At 38.0% G+C, this 19,776-nt stretch overlaps 1 protein-coding gene across 2 annotated transcripts in view; it reads left to right on the top strand.

Annotated features, from left to right (window-relative positions):
* LOC309720765 (inactive phospholipase D5) overlaps positions 1-19,776 on the top strand; it is a 74,771-nt gene that overhangs the window by 45,934 nt on the left and 9,061 nt on the right. For both annotated transcript variants that reach the window (XM_082557924.1, XM_082557925.1), the window contains exons 2-4: positions 4,166-4,302; positions 15,979-16,165; positions 19,629-19,728. In XM_082557924.1, the coding sequence (XP_082414050.1) occupies positions 4,166-4,302; positions 15,979-16,165; positions 19,629-19,728 (424 nt within the window). The remainder of the gene's footprint in view (positions 1-4,165; positions 4,303-15,978; positions 16,166-19,628; positions 19,729-19,776) is intronic.

Consider the following 19,776-nt stretch of genomic DNA (forward strand, 5'->3'; position numbering starts at 1 on the left):
CTTCTTCAAGCAGTGGTACAGGAAGAAGTCTGCATCCTTCAAGAGAAACATGATTTTCATGCAGGACAATGCTCCATCACACGCGTCCAAGTACTCCACAGCGTGGCTGGCAAGAAAGGGTATAAAAGAAGAAAAACTAATGACATGGCCTCCTTGTTCACTTGATCTGAACCCCATTGAGAACCTGTGGTCCATCATCAAATGTGAGATTTACAAGGAGGGAAAACAGTACACCTCTCTGAACAGTGTCTGGGAGGCTGTGGTTGCTGCTGCACACAATGTTGATGGTGAACAGATCAAAACACTGACAGAATCCATGGATGGCAGGCTTTTGAGTGTCCTTGCAAAGAAAGGTGGCTATATTGGTCGCTGATTTGTTTTTGTTTTGTTTTTGAATGTCAGAAATGTATATTTGTGAATGTGGAGATGTTATATTGGTTTCACTGGTAAAAATAAATAATTGAAATGGGTATATATTTGTTTTTTGTTAAGTTGCCTAATAATTATGCACAGTAATAGTCACCTGCACACACAGATATCCCCCTAAAATAGCTAAAACTAAAAACAAACTAAAAACTACTTCCAAAAACATTCAGCTTTGATATTAATGAGTTTTTTGGGTTCATTGAGAACATGGTTGTTGTTCAATAATAAAATTATTCCTCAAAAATACAACTTGCCTAATAATTCTGCACTCCCTGTACAGTAGTTGAGATGAATTATGTATTTGAACTGATCGGATTCAGTTAACTGAAATCTGCAATTTACTGACATCTAGTGGTGAGATTTTACACACTGTACCTTTAATGTTAGTATTTTGGCAGTCACCATTGCCTTAGTGTTGGGACAGAAGTTATATTTAGACCAGAATATGGACTGCTAATGTTTTTGCTATTGCCGCTCCTAGACTCTGGAATAACCTCCCGGATGATGTCCATACCTCTGAATCTATTCAAGCATTTAAATCGCGCTTAAAAACCCACCTGTTTAATTTAGCCTTTGAAGCACATTAGTTTGACTGTCACCTGGCTTGCACTACACTATGTTATTGTCATTATAATTGTAATTGTACTATTTGTCCCTTGTTTCTGCCTACATTGCGGTTATATTGTGAAGCAATTTGATGTACATTGGGCTTTTAAAATGTGCTATAGAAATAAATTTGATTTGATGATTTGATTTGATTCCATTAAGGATTGTTTAGTGAGCTGCATCCCAAAGACATAGATACAAGCTGATTAGTACTAAGTATCAGACTAATACTACTAACACTGCACTCACAAATTGAAGCACAAACTAGCAATTATTTTGTTCACATTTTTTGATAATTGCATTAAAGTTTTCTTTATTTGTCTAGCTAATGCTGCTACTTCCTATGATTTAAGGAGCACTGACTTCTAGCTGTGCTCCAGTGCCAGGTAACATGGTCCCTTGTGAGCACTAACGTGACCTTTTCATATCACTGCTATCAGGCACAAACACAACCAATCACATGTGATTGGAGGTTCAGCAATTAAGTTAATCTCCTTGCTTCATCTTCTTTGTCCGGTCAGTCTAAGATGTAAACTGATTGCATTATGGTTTAAATGGAACATGTACGGTGTAATATATCTCATCCACCAGTGGAAAACGCCATTCCTATGGCAGACATCAGCGCAGACAGATAGTTGTGTGAGAATGAGAGTGTGAAGCTGAATATCCCAGCTAGTGTGTCTTTGCTTCTCTGGGAATGCTCCATTGACTGGCTCAACGATTAATTTAATTCCCACATTGAGGACCTGTGGGCATTCATCTCTCTAGCTACAATAAACACACTACAGCAACCAAAGCTATGTGTTTGTGTGGCTCGCAGAGGTTGATGGTCTGTGATATAACATTTCTCTTTGTAGACAGAGAGTTTAGCTGACTGTGCTAGTGATCTGCTGTGCAAGTGTTCAAGGGTAATTAATTTGGGCTCTTCTGGCTGGTTTCTCGGAATCAGGATGCATTTATTATTATTTTACAAATAACTATGGCAGTTCTCTGTAAATGAGTCAGTACCTTGAGACTACAATAGAAACATAATGTCCCATTTACTGCTTGTTGGTTGTAAAGTTGATTAAAATCTTTAACATACTGATATAAATATTTGAATATTTTTTCTTCACTGACTAGTAGAGCGTTGTAATATGATTTCAAGCAAAAATCAATACAGTTCTATATTTCATTTTTGTATCGTGAATTATTTTCTTCAATATCACTAAAACTTTTACAGAGTTACACACTATAAGAAGTTGGAAACATGTACAGTATGCCTACTAGCCACATGATTACATATGTATCTCTAGACATCTATAGTCAAGTTTTTATAGGAATCTATGCAGGTTAAGCGGCATAGATATAAATGAGTGCACCCCTGTTGTTTCATTAGGAATTAAGGGGCTAAACAGCAGCAGTGGTGCTAATCAGTTGCACTTAATTAACTGATTATCAGCAGATGTGACCCCCAGCGCCGGTCGTTGCTGGAGGTTTGCTTATAAAGGCAAACATTTAGGCAGGTTGTTGGTCTGAACCATTCGGGTGTGTGTCAACACCATCTTCCCAGGGACGTCCCAGTAAATTCACCCTAAGCTCAGACCGTGCAATGATCAGAGAAATTGCAGAAACCCAAGAGCTCAGAGTCCACAAGCCTCAATTAGCATGTTAAATGTTAAAGTTTATAAAAATACATTTAGAAAAAGAATGAACAAGTATGGCTTGTTTGGAGGGGTCCCCGGGACCTCTTCTCTCTAGCATCCAAAGTGGATACTAAACGTTTTGCTAAAATCCACAGCACAGTTGTTATGCATTTGCTTTTTTGTTTAGTTTTGTTCTATTTTTTGAGGAGAAAAAAGAAACTTGAACCACCTTCAGCAGGTTTTTGAAAAACAAACAAACAAACAAACAAACAAAGGCTTAAGAAGACAGCAAATGAACGTGATGTAGGAACTTTTGAGCCGATATAGAAAACTACGTGTATGTTGACTACAACTATTGTATTTTACATATGTGTCATATTTAATTTCATTTCACTGGTCTGAAATGGTCTTAAAGGTCTTTTCTATTATCATTTTTTAAGCTTGTGCAATATTTGGCCTAAATAGTTTTCTTCTATAGATCCATCATAATCACCAGAACCACACACATTTCTAAGTCATCTTGGCTTTCACTGCACGTTAAATGCAGAGGTGACATCGTATTTAATATGATGCTGTGAAAATGTGTTGAATTAAACAAAAATGCTTTGTGGCATATAAAGACACAAAATACAAGATACGTTTACCATGACCTCTGAGCTGGTACTATGTAATTTCCTCTACTTCCTGGGGGTCATGCAATTTTAGATCTTGTATGTTTAAACAACAGCAAATGGAACAAATCTGGTTATAATTATTTATACATTTTATCCCATTTCTGGTGTGTTTATCTTCAGGAGGTAAACAGAAAACTGTACAGTTATTTTGCTACTGCCGGGTCTTTCAAAGGTCGACAAATCCCCAAGGAAATATTCTTAGTAAGAAACTTTTCCTCCTCCTGTCAACAATAATGGATAGTGTTCTTTTTTCAGAGTAGATTTGCACCCAGAGGGGCTGTTTGGCTGATGAGGTAGAGATATTGCATTTCCTTTCACACTGTAATTGGTCAGCAATGCATGGGACAAAATTACATTTTGGCTTTGTGATTTCTCCAAAGGGCTGATTAATATTAACAAGCAAAACAGATTCTTTGATGTCAAACTTCATATTTGCATGTTGCACAGTTCAGGTGACCTTTATTTTCTTCTGAGTTATATCGGATGTTGAAATTCATGAGACCATAAATATTACCAAAAAGAAATTAAAAAAATTAGAGACAGCGAGAGAAACAAAACCACCTCCTTGTATATCTTTTGTTCTTTTCTTCTCATTCCTGTTTCTCGATTATATGAAAGTCAGAACTTCCGAGGTCATACTTCTTACATGTTGGTGTTCAATTCTCCTCTATCATCCAGTGACCCGCTGAGCTGGGCATTAAATCACTTCTGTCAGCCAGACGGCTAATAGGAGCCAAGGTTGAAGAACTTTGGCTGTGTTTCTGCAGTAGCGATGAAGAGCAGAAAATGTGCCTTTATAATTTAAGTGTTGTTGTTTTTTATTCTTTCTTGCAGTCTCAGCAGAAGTGCATTGTGATCTTTGCCTTGGTGTGCTGCTTTGCTGTATTGGTGGCCTTGATTTTCTCTGCCGTGGACATCTGGGGTGAAGACGAGGACGGGATCACAGAGGAGAACTGTAGCAAGGATTGCAGGTGAACACTGCTGATCTGTAAACACACAGCTGTAGAACACCCAGAGTGGTTTCCAAACTTTCTGCCTCATCACAAGTTAAAAGCTTTTTTCTTTATTAGAATTGCAAGAAAATTATTTGCAAGAGGTCTGAAAAATTGGAGAAACTAAAAAAAAATTAGGCTGAGAAACACTGCATTCTTTTATGTTGTGAATTATATCAGTAGTTTTTCATAATTATCACATTTTGACCCTTTTGACTTTTTGTCATAAGACCTTCAAGCATTTTTCCTTTCGCCTGTACTTCTCATTGTGTTTGTTCTATTGTATTACATTTCCCATTAGTCAATTATAATGGAAATCTGGTTTAAATTGATAATAAATAGATTTACAGAATTTAAAAGTTACATCAGTTTCCACTGATATCTATCTGTGCTGCATCAGCAAGGGTATAGATATCATAGTCGGGAAGTTTATTTATGTGTTAAAATTCAGTATGTGCACTGTTGACAGCATTGTAAGGTCACAGGATCTACAGTGAGCTCACAAATCAGGAATAAAGGCTTGCTGCAGCAAGTCCTACAGCCCTGAAATGACGTAGCATTTTTCACTTGTGATTCCCTCATCACAGAGTCAACAGGTTTTTAGGGTTGGGGTTCTAATTTTTTAAGGGCTTTTGATTGGATGCCTGAAACGAGCTCTGTATTTACACAAGCTTCAGAAAGATTAAAAAACAAACAAACAAACAAACATCTGCAACAAAACACAAAAGTAAATGCCGCTCTCCTGAACTTTGAAGCTTTTATGATATTTGGTAACAAGTAACTAAACAAGTCAACAGAAGTCAAGGACGTGGTCCAGGCTATTCAAAGCATCATGCCAAACACAGAAGTTTAGTGGTGGAGATCAAATTAAATCAATTAAAACATTTTATGATGATCATCAAAAAATGTAAACGTGGCATTTTTGTTTATTTCCCACTGAGCTTATTTTCTGATGTAGTCAAGGCGACTTACAAATTAGCATTTGAAATCAAATAAAAAGTAATATAAAAATAATACAATAAAATAAAAATCCCTGTGACATTCTACGCTGATATCACCAGGTGGCAGATGGAAATAACACACACAAAAAGAAACCTCAGAGCTGAATAAAATTTAACAAGCTGTAGTTTGAAAATGAGACATACAGTGATTCCTCTGTTTTTACAGGGTTTAATGTGGATAGCACCAAAATGCTGTACACTGCAGGCAGACTTTCAAACTAAAGAAGCATCAAAATCAAAAGTATCAAAATGGTCAATAGAAGTTTAACGAGACAAATGTGAAGACAACTGGAGGGAGACAAACAGCAAGCAAAACTAACACCGGACAAAATGAAACAAGAAATACAGACATTAATACTAACACTTAACAAGTAGGAGACAAGCGAATCCAAAGGAAAAATACTGAACATGGGTTCAAGAAGACTCATGAAGACAAAAAAAGACAAGACCAAAGAAGAAACAGATGGAGGATGAGTGAAGGAACTTCAGCTACTAATAACAGAAACAAAGCCATGAAGCAAAACAGGAATGAAATCATCCAAGATGGCACGGGAATTAAAAATAATAAATAAATGGAATAAATAAATAAATAATACAAATCAAAGCTCCAAACACCTGGAAATCAAAACCCAAGCAGCAGCTGAGACTCAAATAAGTAAGTGATTCAAAACTAGAGATCACTGAGATGTTTAGATGCAAGTAGACGTGCGAGATATAAGAAGAAGCAGTTAAGTACAACAAAGGAGCGAAGCATTTACTAAGAAATGAATATCTTTTGAGACTTCGGTTGACATGAGTTAAGTAGCTTCTCTTTTGCTTGTCTGGGCCTTGGCAACTGTAATAACCAACTGTCTGGAATTGTTTGCATTATAAGTGAGTTGACTGTTGCCTAAAGCACCAGAACATAACAAATGTCTATTCACTCCCCCACGGGTGTGAAATGATGACCAGGCTGTGCCTACAGTTAATTTAAACCAGACTTTAGCAAGTTTCTACAGTCTGTTCCAAGTTTTAAGATTATAGATCCCTAGACAAAAAAAGTGTAAAAGCCACTGCAGCACATCCTTGTAGTCCAGAGTAAAAATGGCTGATCAGCAGGCATCCAGCTGATACAGCAGTCCTGTTCTCCTGCTCGCCACTTCGTACTGGTTCCTCTCCATTAAACTCTTATTTTTCAATTTAACATTCAGTCTTGAATTACTTCCTTCTTCTCTCTTTAAGTCTGTGTCCATTTACTCTCTCCCTCCTCTTCCTCCAATCAGCTATTAACAAGCCTTTAGAGAACTCTATCGGGCATCTATCTCTTCCACTCAAGGCTGAAAGTGTAGTCCCAACTTGTAAAGACAAATTGGACTCCCCTTCTCCTCTGAAGGGCCCCTAAAGCTAGTGGGTAGAATGAGAGATAAATATAAGGCCAGTGCAATGATTGAGGGACGGTGATCCAGGTGGAGGGAGAAAAAGAAAAAGTTATCAGGGTAGACTTGGAGCTTGAATCAGTGAGACACGAACAGATGTTGTTTGCTTGGCAGGCAAATTCCAGAAATGTGTGCTGTCAGACTTCTACGCGTGCACTGTTATTCACTTTGCATGAGCTTAGCGATGACGCTTTGACTGTGACATGCATCATTTTAAAGGACTACGAGATGTAATTAATGATTTCATAAAGCGATTTGCTCAAAGCAAGTCCCAATGCAAGGTCTGAAACATGATAAATCACTGTGAGTTTGACACATTCGTAATGGGGTTGCGGTGAGATTTGCTCATGCAAGCCCTTTACATTTCTAAAGCGAATTCATCAAAGCAAATGCATCTACGGCTCATACTTGCATGTCTTATATGGAAGGTTCACACTCTGAAAACGATCTAGTGATTAACTTAAAAAATGAAACTACTGAACAATCGAACAGAGCCAGGCAACCTCGATGCTGTGTAGCCATTACTCTCCTTTAACTAAAAACCCCCTTTGAGCTTCCAAATAACATGTCAGCAGCTTTTATTTGTGATGTTGTAATTTTGACTTGTCAGCTGTTTGTTTTGTTATGTAGATTTCCTTTTAATCTGCTTTGGCCTCCATCATGAATGATGCTAATTCTTGCATCCAAAGAACAGGGTGGGATGAGATGGGAGTTGCTGCCACTCTGTGTCCTCGCTGACGCAGATAGTTGCTTCATGTTTTCCTGGCAGTATAATCAAACACATAATTAATTTGATTTATACTACCTCTTCCGATGATAAACAGTGTAATCTACAACTGCACTGAAGCTTGAAGCCTCTTAGGTATACAACAATGTGCACGTGTGTTGCTTTGTTGTTGGAACAAAGTGGGAGCATTAATTTTCCTCTCATCTCATCGCATCCAAATGCGGGTCTGATCCATCCCTGGTGTACGTCTATAATTGCTTCACGTAAGACAGCTAATAAGGAGGTTAGTATTGATCCATCAGCTACTGTGGAAATGCAGAAAGTACGCTTGAAGAACCACGCTTGCCTCATCCCTAAAATCAGACGCGTTTCAGATATCATTTACAGATAATCTGAATATGATGTATGGATCTAACAACATGGCATCGCCCATTGGTTTGAGGAGAGGACTAACACTTTTTTAGCTAAGGCTCTCAGGCTCGGTTAGCCATAAACTGTACTATAAATGCAATTCACAAAATCAAAATCATCTGTACTAAAGTTGTTATGAAGATAGAAACTACCCATAGAGGCCAAAAACATTTTGTACCTTACTAAAAACACAGTTTTCAAAACGTGCCATTTTAACATCAGAGTCTGTGGGGACTGACTCACTTTGAGACAGCCTCAAGCAGCCATGAGAATAAGTGTAACTTTCGGCATTTCCACACTGGCTTCATATTTCAAACCTCTCTGAAATATGAAGCCTTGAACAGACAAAGATTAAAAAGGTCACCATGAAGACAGATTAAATGGTGCATCATGGTGTGTAAAGGAGTACATCATATAGATCTCGTTTAAAGTTCATATATTGCAAACTGCTTAAAAGTTAATTAATTAAAAGTTTATTAATATAAATAAAAAATACATTTAAAATTCATTACTAAATGGAATCAGCTCACTTTTAATTTCTTTTTAAAGTCCATGTCTAAGTTCTTAAATAAGCTGATTTAATGAATTTGAGAATTGGCATGCTCAAGCAACATCAAGTCCACAAAGTCTTGGTTTTAGCATGAAGTCTTTCAAGTCTGCTAGTTTCTATATCTCAATGCAACTGCCTCTAAAGTAGCTGCTGTCCAAACAACTAATTATTTGGGACTTTGGGAAAGTTAAATAGCGTGTACTTTCTGTGCACAGGAAAACTGTGAGTAACCATTTGAAACAATGGCAGATATACTGCCAATATACCGGTATATGGATATCCATTTTCAATTGGATCAGATTGGCTACTGTGATTGTTAATGTTAAGAAAACAGAGGAAAGCTCACTGGAAGCATCTTGGCAGCTGGGTTTCAGGTAGTAGGTTGAGTTGTCTACAAATCAAAGATTTGACTTGTCATGAAGTGCAGTTTGCAGATGTACATACAGCCTTCTTAGACCAAGACAACAGGGACACAGGAAGTAAAATGAGGCTCTAAATAGACATGGGAGGTAATCGGGGAGAGTGGAAACAACCTGTTAACAGAGCACAGAAGAAACTAATTAAGATAATAATTGAAAACTACTGACAAGGCACCAGAAATAGAGGACTAACAAAATAAAACAGGAAATAAAAGCAAGACACCCTAACAAGATGCTAGAGAGAATAAAACTCCCCAAAATAACATTAAAACCGACAGATCGTGACATGATGGTAAACGTAGCTATCAAGTCAGCACAGAAAGGAACACTCAGGGTTTGTGGGTCACTGACTTACTAGTTTGAGGTAAAAATAAGAGGGGAGCAATTTATTGTTACCTGCTGACAATTCCTGACATGACCCAAACCATTAAAACACTTCAGATTTCCCTCTGGGCAAAGCTGGAAGAGGATGCAGTGAACCACGCAAAAGAGATGTAGAGCAGCAAGACAGAAAACTGATAAAAATATAAGCTATTTTGTTTTCATTTCTTGTGCCACACATACTATACTATTTACCAAAGACATTAGCATCCATTTGAATTAAAATGTACACCAGAATAAAGAGTTTCAAGTATCATGTCCACTTTATCATTGCAAAGTCTTATCAGTTAAACACTAGCAAGCAAGCAACTTGTATTTAATTGGTGTTGCTATTTAGTATATAACAATATAAGAGGCAGTTTGTGTTGTGTGGCTTAATCGAGTGAAAACTGAATGATAACCTTTTTCAGCTCAAACCAGATTACGTTTAAACTTTCAGTGCTGCTCCTGCCTCCAGGGCACAAAATGCAGCGCTCAGCACAAATGGATTATCAGACATCAAAAACCTTAAATAGACCCTCGTCCCCAAAAATGAAAGGCTGAGCTAATTAAAAAATTACCTGAACCAATCAGCAACCAGTATCTGAAACACACAGGTATAAAATAAAGCTAGGTAGTAATTAGGCCAAACTGGCAATCAGTCCAGATCATTTTAGGTATGAAAAAGCATTTACTTTGTTTGTCTTTTTATTTTTTATTTTTTGCACATTTATCACACTTATGTTTCAGGTCATCAAACAAATGTTAATACTAGACAAATATACCACAAATAAATTCAAAATGCAGTTTTAAAATTATTATTTAATATTTAAAGTCTATCCAAACTTTTCTAGCCCTGTGTAAAAAATAAAAGTAATTGAACGTAATAACTGGTTGTGCCACCAAGTTTTTGTAATAACTGGGAATGAGTCTTTCAACATCTCTGCCAAGAACATTTAGCTCACTCCTCTTTGCAGCATTGTTTTAATTCATCCACACTGCAGGGTTTTTGAATATGAATAGTCTGTTTAAGGTCACACCAAAGCAAGTCAATACGATTTCATCCCAGACTTTGACTAGACCATTCCAAAACCTTCATTTTGTTTTGTTTTTTAGCCATTTGGGGATGGGTTTACTGGTATGTTTTGGATCATTGTCTTGCTGCATAAACCAAGTGAGCTTGAGCTTCAGGGCACAAACTAATGGCCCAAAAATGTCCTTCAGGATTTTCTGGTAGAGAACAAAATTCATCCATCAGTCAAACAAATCATTCAGGTCCTGAAGCAGCAAAGCGTCCCCAGGTCTGGCTGTAATCCGGCCTGTGTGTGGTTAATGAAATTGAACTCTGTTTTCCAAAAAATTGGATTAATCACAGTTAATTCATGATTTAACAAGGGGGACAATTACTTGGGGTAGAAGCAGGTTTGGATAACTTTTTTCCTTTAATAAAGTAATTCATCATTTAAAAAGGGTGTTTTGTATTTACTTGGCTTATCTTGTATAATATTAGAAAAACATTAACATGTAAACTTGTTAGTGTGACAAAAAAAAACAACTAAGAAATCAGGAAGGGAGCACTGTAAATTTAAATAAACATCCTAGCTGTGTTTACTGTGACAGGAGCGCTTTGGTTGTACCTGGTGAAAATAAAATGAACATCATGCAGGGAGCAGAGCAGCAGCAGCAGCTTCTGTGATACCCATATTAATGTCCTCGCTGCTGTGCACCCACTGCTCAGGGCAGCTCGTGAGAGGGTGGATAATTTATATCAGATGTCAGGAATGACTCGGGCACACTGAGGTATATCAACATGCTCTTACTATAGGTGTGGATCAGCGGGCGCCTGCTGATAAAAGCATTTGCATGTAACAGATTTTATTACATACATTATGCCGACATACGATGTATCCACTTTTTACTGTGCTGTATCTTTAACATGTGAAGATGCCAGTCTCAGCTCTGGCAGCCCTGTAACAGTGTGAAATGTATTCTTATGTTCAGCCCTTGTGGAGGAAAACATCGGGAAGGAGAGCATAATTTTAAGAGAATACGTTTTAGTGATCTAACTGCTCTCGCTTACAGCACTGAAACTGGAAATCCATTATCATTCAGAGTGTGAGATTTTACATTCAGACACCCTCGTTCTTCTTTCTGTGTCACTGCCTCGTGTATGCACACACACACTGTGAAGTTTACACCACTTAGGTATTGGCTGCTTGAGCTGAATCACACTCACAAGTGCACAGATGGGTAACAAAGGAGGGAACCAGCCGTGGACAACACAGACTGCATAAATCAATGAATTCTCTGCCGGAAGACACAACCGCTGCCTCTCTGCTTCCCTCACTTTTAATACCAAATCCTGTCTCGTTGTTTAAACTGGTCAGAGTGATTATTCATCATATCTCACAGCCACTAAAGTGGACTGAGAGGATTCCTTTCAGAATGAGATTACCCCTGTTCTTCCTCAATCTGTTTTCCTATCCATCTTTGTTTTCCTCATTGTGAGGTGTTTACTGCAGCTGTCCTAGTTTTTGCTGTCAATTTAGGACAAAGAGGGATACTCTACGTACACTGCGAGGTGCAACGCTGTATAATTTAATCACAGTTCCCTATATTCCTTTTCCAGTTCACTCACTCTCAGTGTCGAGTCCTCGAGCTCCGTGCATGGCAGAGCACAGAATACACATCGAATTAAATCCCTCAAAAGAAACTCAGCAAGTGCCACTGGTGTTGCTCTGCTTTATTAAACATTAACAGTTTTTCTCCATGTGGTGATATCAGCATGTCGAGGGAACGAATCCTACTGTTTGACCACTGTCAACTTTCCAAAACCCTGACTTTGTTTTATTTTAGCCAGGAATACATTTTCAAGCTGTGAACTGCAAACTGGCCTCTCGGTGTGATGCCACTACATTATCACCTGCAGCTCATACTCCCACCAGCATGCCCTTGAGTCCAGCTCCCGAGCTGTCACTTTTTTGCTGACCCTGTGTTCTGACTACTCTACATGCAGGCAGACATTTGAAAAACAAAAAGGTTAAATTAGGCTTTAACAGAACAAATGATCGCGAATGGACAGGGAAACAATAATTAACTTTATCTGCTACAGTCCAAAATGAAACTAGATGAATGTAAATATGGAAAAGAGCAATAGTGATCTTTTATTTAATATTGCTGTTAGTGATTCTTTACATTCTACAGTTTTAAAAATATGTAGCCTATAAACGAACTAATTTTAAAAATATATATATATTTCCACAGTTAAAATGTATCCATTTGGCATGAATTAGATTAATTTACACAAATACAGGTAAGAGTGAAAGTGGCGACTTAGCTTCAGGTACTCAAAGTAGGTCTATGTATACTAATCAGTTTGTTTTTCTGCACTTTGCATTGTTGGTTAGTAGAAATAATTTGAAAAGGTGAATAGCTTTTCATTTTGTAATTCTGTAATAATAAATGCAATACAAACAATGCTACAAAAACTTTGCATGTCAATAATAAAGTGTTACTCTAATGAAATGCAAAGTATTAGATACTCAGAGATTACTGCAGAGTTGTGTATTATATTACAGCATTACATCATTACAATATATTATTTACATCCTCTTAGTAATATTGATAAGCTGGTTTATACTTAATATTCGGCTTCACCTTTATTATAAAGCTTATACAGATGTTTTTTGTGTAATAATCACTCAAAAACAGCAACCTTTATTATCACACATTCTTTTTGAGTCACAAGTCACTGTATTCTATTTTAAACCATTCTGCTCCGCTCTAATAACCCTGTTCCACCAGTGCCAGCGCTCAATCTACAGCCGATTTCATGCATTTCCACTCAAAAAAGACTGGTAGCTGTGATGAAAAGCTTGTAACATCAAGGCGACACCAAACTGCCAGACCCAACCACTCACAGTTGCTCTGGGAAAGACTACCATAAGAAATTTACCAATGATTGGCACATGCACCACATAGTAACAGTACATAACAACTGGTATTAAAAACTAGCAAAAATGTGGGTTGTTTGTCAAAAGGCAGAAAAGCAAAACTGGCTTTGCAGCATTAGTGGATAGAAGGTGCAACAATTAGCCTAAAATAAAACAGTCAAACAAAAAAAGGAAGAAATTTCTTATCTTGCCCAAAATAAAATGAATCAATAAATGTGTCATTAATGTTAATCTTTTCCTTCCATCAACCTTTTCATGAGAGAATAGAGATAAAGCTCTGCACTCGTTTTAAATGTTTACAGTTTTGTTGTTGTTGTTCTTTTTACCAGCAAATGTGCTACTTTTAAATTCCACTACACCACTTTTCAGGATACACTGTATGTCATATGAGCTTTTATCATGTTATTTTACTCAAAGGAGCAAAGAAAAGCGTCTGGACTTCTTTAAGTTACTTGAAGACGTTTCACCTCTCATCCGAGAAGCTTCTTCAGTTCTAAGGTCAAATGGTGGAGAGTCCCAGATATAAACCTAATGGGAGTATCCCCCCACAGAGGGGCAAAAGGACCCCCTGATGATCCTCTAATCGCCTGAGCCAAGGTGTGAAAATGGGTGTGGGTCCAAATCAGCCAGGGTTTCGGGTGAGCTCATTGTGAAACCTGGCCCCACCTTATCATGCGAATTCCTGAGGTCAGATGGCCCAGGATGTGAGTGGGCGTTAAGGCGTCTGGGAAGGGATCTCAAAACTGGATTATAGATGGCAGAGAGTTGGTGTCGTAAACCCCCGCCTCTGTTCAAAGATGGTCGCTCACAGTGGACATAGATGGCTTCTTTCACTCCTCTTTCAAACCATCTGTCCTCTCTGTCCAAAATGTGAACATTGGCATCCTCAAAAGAGTGTCCTTTGACCTTTAGATGCAGATGGACTGCTGAGTCTTGTCCTGTGGCGGTGGTTCTTCTGTGTTGTGCCATGCGCTTGTGAAGTGGCTGTTTGGTCTCTCCAATGTAGAGGTCTGGGCATTCCTCGCTGCACTGTACAGCATACACCACATTGTTAAGTCGTGTTTTGGCGTTTTGTCTTTCGGGTGAACCAGTTTTTGTCTGAGCGTGTTGCTGGGTCTGAAATGCACCGGGATGTCGTGCTTGGAGAAAACTCTCCTGAGTTTTTCTGATACACCGGCTACATAGGGGATGACAATGTTGTTGCGTCTGTCCTTCTTATCCTCCCTCGCTGGTGTCTGATCAGACACAGTTGAAGATCAGACACACCCAGTTTCACACCTTGGCTCAGGCGATTAGAGGATCATCAGGGGGTCCTTTTACCCCTCTGTGGGGGGATACTCCCACTAGGTTTATATCTGGGACTCTCCACCATTTGACCTTTGAACTGAAGAAGCTTCTCGGATGAGAGGTGAAACGTCTTCAAGTAACTTAAAGAAGTCCAGACGCTTTTCTTTGCAAGCTCCTTTGACTACGATGACCTGGATGACTGTGAACCTTCACAGACATCATGTTATTTTACACTTTTCTGTTTCCACTGTGAATGGAGGCACTCATAAAAATAACAAGATTGGCATTGGTGCCTTAGAGAGTAGAGGAATTGTTTCTCAGCTGCAGTGTCAGCAGTTTGAGCCCTGGTCCTGGCCTCTGTGGTTATTGACTTCCTGTAATTTCCGGCATTTAATCACCCCCCTGGATAAACCACCAAAGTAATCAACAGTATATTTACCTTACAAATTCTTACTTTAATCCATTTTCTCACTTAAGTGCATAAAGGTCGTGTGCAGAAGTGGTTCTGCTAGCTTCCTGGACAACATTTATTTCATAGACTTAATCAACCTAGGTGCAGCCGAATTGATAGCTAAGCTGTTTACCCTCGAGGAAAATAGCCGCTCCCCCTCTTTGTATTTCCCTCTTTTGAAATCCAATTGTCATAAATCGATGTCTGCCTTTAAAGAAACGCAGAGAGAAAGTAGTGGAGCTTGGTAATGGCTTGGTTCCGAGTGGCTGCAGATCTAGGCCTGGCTTCCACAGCTAATTCAGTCTGTTTACTCCAGTGCTAATGCCTTTATTATTTTTGTCAGGATATCTGAAAATGACAACTGCTGAGTCACTGGATGATATATACAAAAGAAAAACACAATCACAGAGTACATTTTCCCCATCATTCAACTTTGTGCTAAGGGTTTACAAGAAAAGGAAATAACCTGGTGCCACTCAATCAGATCATTTAAAGGATGAATTGCCTCTGTACATGACATCATTATACATTCTGTTTGCTGTAGCTATAGTATGCAGTCTAACCCCAGACTGCTGATCTTTACATTAAATGCACCATGTGACCACACAGGGAGTAGTGTATAATAGAAACCACTGACAATACAGCAAAAAATGTCATTTTTCCCTGACTAGCTGTAATTGAATCTACATATCTGACAACTCTGCATATCAGCCTTCAATTATTCTCAACCCCTGCCAGAGGCAACCTGTACACAATTTAATGAAGCTTAATAGAATCTAAGGGGCCTGTGTAGTCTCAAAATCTTTCTCTCATTAAGCTAACGATCCAGAGAGAGGAAGAAGGCTGAAGTAAGCTAATTTGTCACAGAGAAGGAGTATAACCTTATTTCACTACCACAAGATCTCCCATTGATGTGCACCCATAATTGCTTTGTGAAAGAGCATAAGCCCCGCATTAATTTCACATCCATTTTCCCATTAACAGGGTTCTGTGACCATCCAAATGATGCTTTTGTGACTTTGTGCGTCTGTTATCAAGCAGTTCCTACATAAATATGTATGTTTTTCTTTCCATTTCACAGAGTCGTGCTCGTGGAGAACATCCCAGAAGACATTTCCTTCTTAAACAACAGCACGTCCCACCTCCCCCTCTCCATAGGGCTGTACAACCTACTGAACCAAGCTATCCGGGTCGTAGAGATAGTTTCCCCGCAGTGGCTCCTTAACTCCTCTGATAATGAATCCAGTTTCCAGCCTGCTGCCCGACAGGTAAAAATAGAGCAAATCAACAGGGATTTAATTCTGCAAGAGTAGTATTTACATTTTATGCCTGTGACGTTTTCTCTCTCTCTCTCTGTGTTAGTCTGTATAAACTGGTGAAAGACAAAGTTGGTTCCTTAAATACATTAAAGGTTCAATAAAATCAAGATCCTGATTTTAAACCTCATAAGTAAAAGGACATTTACACAGAGAAAAATGCTACTGTAAATTATATGTTATCCAAATCTGATAACATCAGATTTTATGCTTATAAGAGTTGATCAGCGAGCTTATTTTTACTACTTTACATGTACTCAGTCCGTTTTACATTTTTAAATTTAAGCAGATGACTGTGTTTATAATCTTGTGGGTTATTGAATAATTTGACTGTTTGGCCTTTTTAAACACTTGCATTGCTAAATACATTTACTGGATACATTTTCTTTAAAAAGAAAAATTCTTTCAGAAAACAAGATGATTACAAAGAAATGTTTTTTAATATTTTTCTGTGCTTTTTGTAAAACAGAATTTGATATTCAAGTATAACAACAATAATTATATTTTAGCATTAAACATATCATTTTGATTAAAGAGATTGTGCTTACTGATAGATTAACAAAATGTCCTAAGCATAACATGTAAAGGGTGTCAACCAAAAAACTTCTGTTTTGTAGGGGTGATGATAGAATATATCTTTATTATTAATCATTGTATTTGTTCTTTGTGCAACATTTATTTAAATTTATGGGCTTTAATCTATGTTTGTGCGTCTTTCAAAAATGTTACTGATGTTATTTTGCTTTTTATCCAACTCCCATTACTCCTAGAGTCACTCTGTGTTTATGCAGTTGGTGCTAATCAGCTGCTCTGATGCTCTGTTCTGTGAATCATCCTGTTGAACTGGAAGTGTAGCTTTATGCAATATCCATCCATCCATGTTCCTAACCACTTTTAGGAGGCTAGAACTTGTCCGCACTGACACTGGGTGAGAGATGGGAGTACCAGTCCATCACAGGGCTGACACACACAGGCAAACACATCTTATTTAGAATCACCACTTAACCTAGCATCAGCCATGTGTTTGGACTGTTACAGAAAGTGTGTTTGATAAACATTTACAAGTAAAACAGTAAATCAAATCATGAAAAAGTACAATATTTCCTGCTGATAATTACACATTCATATTGGACTGGGTGAATGTTATTGACCATAGTGTGTGTGTGTGTGTGTGTGTGTGTGTGTGTGTGTGTGTGTGTGTGTGTGTGTGTGTGTGTGTGTGTGTGTGTGTGTGTGTGTGTACAGCCTGGCAAAACACATGGTTCATAAAAAATTGAATATGTCAGAATTAATGAAACCCTGAGGCTGATGGTCAGAAACGGATTGCACCTTTCAGTCCCCTCAGGCCAGAGAGGAGCTAATGCTCTTTCAGTCTGCACCAACCTAAAAATTTTACAACATGTTCAATTAAAAATTGAACATGCTGTATATGAAATTTAAAATGTACTGTTCTGTAAAAGGGCAAGCTTCACTGCATGCAGGTGGAAGTGCTCTGCTTTCTTCTTCAAATTGTGAACATCTGTGTGGCTACAACAGGCATAAAGCTAATAATCCTGGAGACACAGTGTGGGTATTTACAAACCATCACTGAAAAGAATATCTGTCAGTCCTGCAAACAGGGTGGGAACCAATAGCTTATAGATTTTGAGCTAGAAAGCATTCTGTACCTGGATCCTTAGTTTGTCTCCCGTCTGTCTGATCCGTTTGATTATATTAGTACATATTTCCTGTCTGTCTACAATGCACTAAATCCCAGAAATAAAGTTAAGTCAAAAGAAATAGATTTTTAAGAGCCATCCACTTAATTTTCTTCCCCTTATCCAATTCAAGGTTGCGGTTGGGGGGTTGCATTTGGACCAGTCTGTTGTAGGGGTGACATACATAACCATTTTTAAAACCAATCCTTAAAATTGAAAATTGGAAAATATTGCATTTATCTACCTTTTTCCACTACACTCTTGGCAAACATCTTTAAATCTCTGTGTCAGTATAGTGGTACGAGGTCACTTACACATTACAAGAGCTACTCGGCAAACAGAGCCCATGTCACGAAGCTCCCAGTGCACAGTTTTGTGCTGATGTTAATGCCAAAGTAGGTTAGGAACTTTGCAGGTATTGAGTCAGCAGAGCATTGGTGACTTTTAAACCCTACGCACCACCGATTTAACTTTACTTAGTGCCCCATTTTATGGCTCTGCTGTGTTGTTCCTAAATACTTCCACTTTGCAATAATTTCACTTACAGTTGATTGCAAATTATATGGCAGAGAAGAAATTTCACAGACTGATTTGCTGCAATTGTAGCACCCTATTATCAGTATCATACTTGAATTCAGTGAGCTCTTTAGGATAAACCCATTTTTAAGAATGTTTCTAAGTCATACTGTGTTTCTGAGGAGACCTGAATTCAAAGATTGAGAGGTGTGGCCCAATAATTTTGTCCATATAGTGTGATATGGAACATACATTTTCTAGCAAAAATGTGAACTTCCCAAACTCAAACTGATAAAGACACCATTGAACAGACTGAAAATAATCCTCTGGAGCCATAGAAGGTGTTATAATGTTGTTTTTAAAGCCTGGGCAGTACTCGATGTAATGCATTAACAGGGCTTAAAGTGTAAAATCAAATATGTCTCATTTAAATTGTAAAACACAGTTTTAATACATCGTGAAATAACAACTTCCCTAGTGTACATCAGGATCTGAGTGTAGAAATGGAGCCAAATTGACCAAATTTGCATCTCAACTGTAGCTTTTAGCTCTTATTTAAAATGCTCCTGTCTTCATTTGTGTCCTGTAATGTGTGTTCAGTGATCACTAAAGAGAAACTAATGAAGGATGAGTAATTTTCCTTGTATCACCAAAGGTACTTAATGAAAGGAGTCCCTCACAGTATCTTGTACTCTGGGTGGATTTCAGGTCGGTTTTATGAAGGAAAACTTCATGAAACTGGAAATTAATCTTCATATCAAGTGTAATATATTGTTAGTTTGCTCGTTTCTAAATGACATGAGATGAATGCATGTAAATTATTTCAAACAGTTTGCTTTTTATTTTGTGTTACAGCAATAACATGCATCGTTTGTGGGTTTGTAAAATTTGTGCTTCTAAATATGCACAGAAGGTTACATGTTTTTGGATAGCTACAGTGATCAGAGGTAGTCATCACTGGAAAACCATAAGAGGCATATAAATATTTTTCTAAATAAGACTCCAAAAGAAAAATAGAGATTACAGTAGCTGCCTGCAGACGAGTGCTTTGAAAAAAATGAATGGGACACAAATAGCACATTTATCACTTATGATAGTACTTGAATGTAAAAAATGTAAGCACTTAGTCTGAACTCTGTGTATCTGATTATACTGCATGGATTTCATGTAACAGTCTTGCTTTGCTGGTTTGTTTCCTCTAGGGCAGGGCTCTGCTGTCCAGCCTGCAGGGACTGAAAGCAAGAGGAATTCAGCTGAAAATCTCAACTGGAATAGCTAACTCAACTGAGCTCACTAAACTCAGTAATCACACCTAGCTTTTACTTTCATTGCTTTATATGTTATGACATA

The sequence above is a fragment of the Aulonocara stuartgranti genome (genome assembly GCF_965226115.1).
Source record: "Aulonocara stuartgranti genome assembly, chromosome: 13".
Lineage (NCBI taxonomy): Eukaryota > Metazoa > Chordata > Actinopteri > Cichliformes > Cichlidae > Aulonocara > Aulonocara stuartgranti.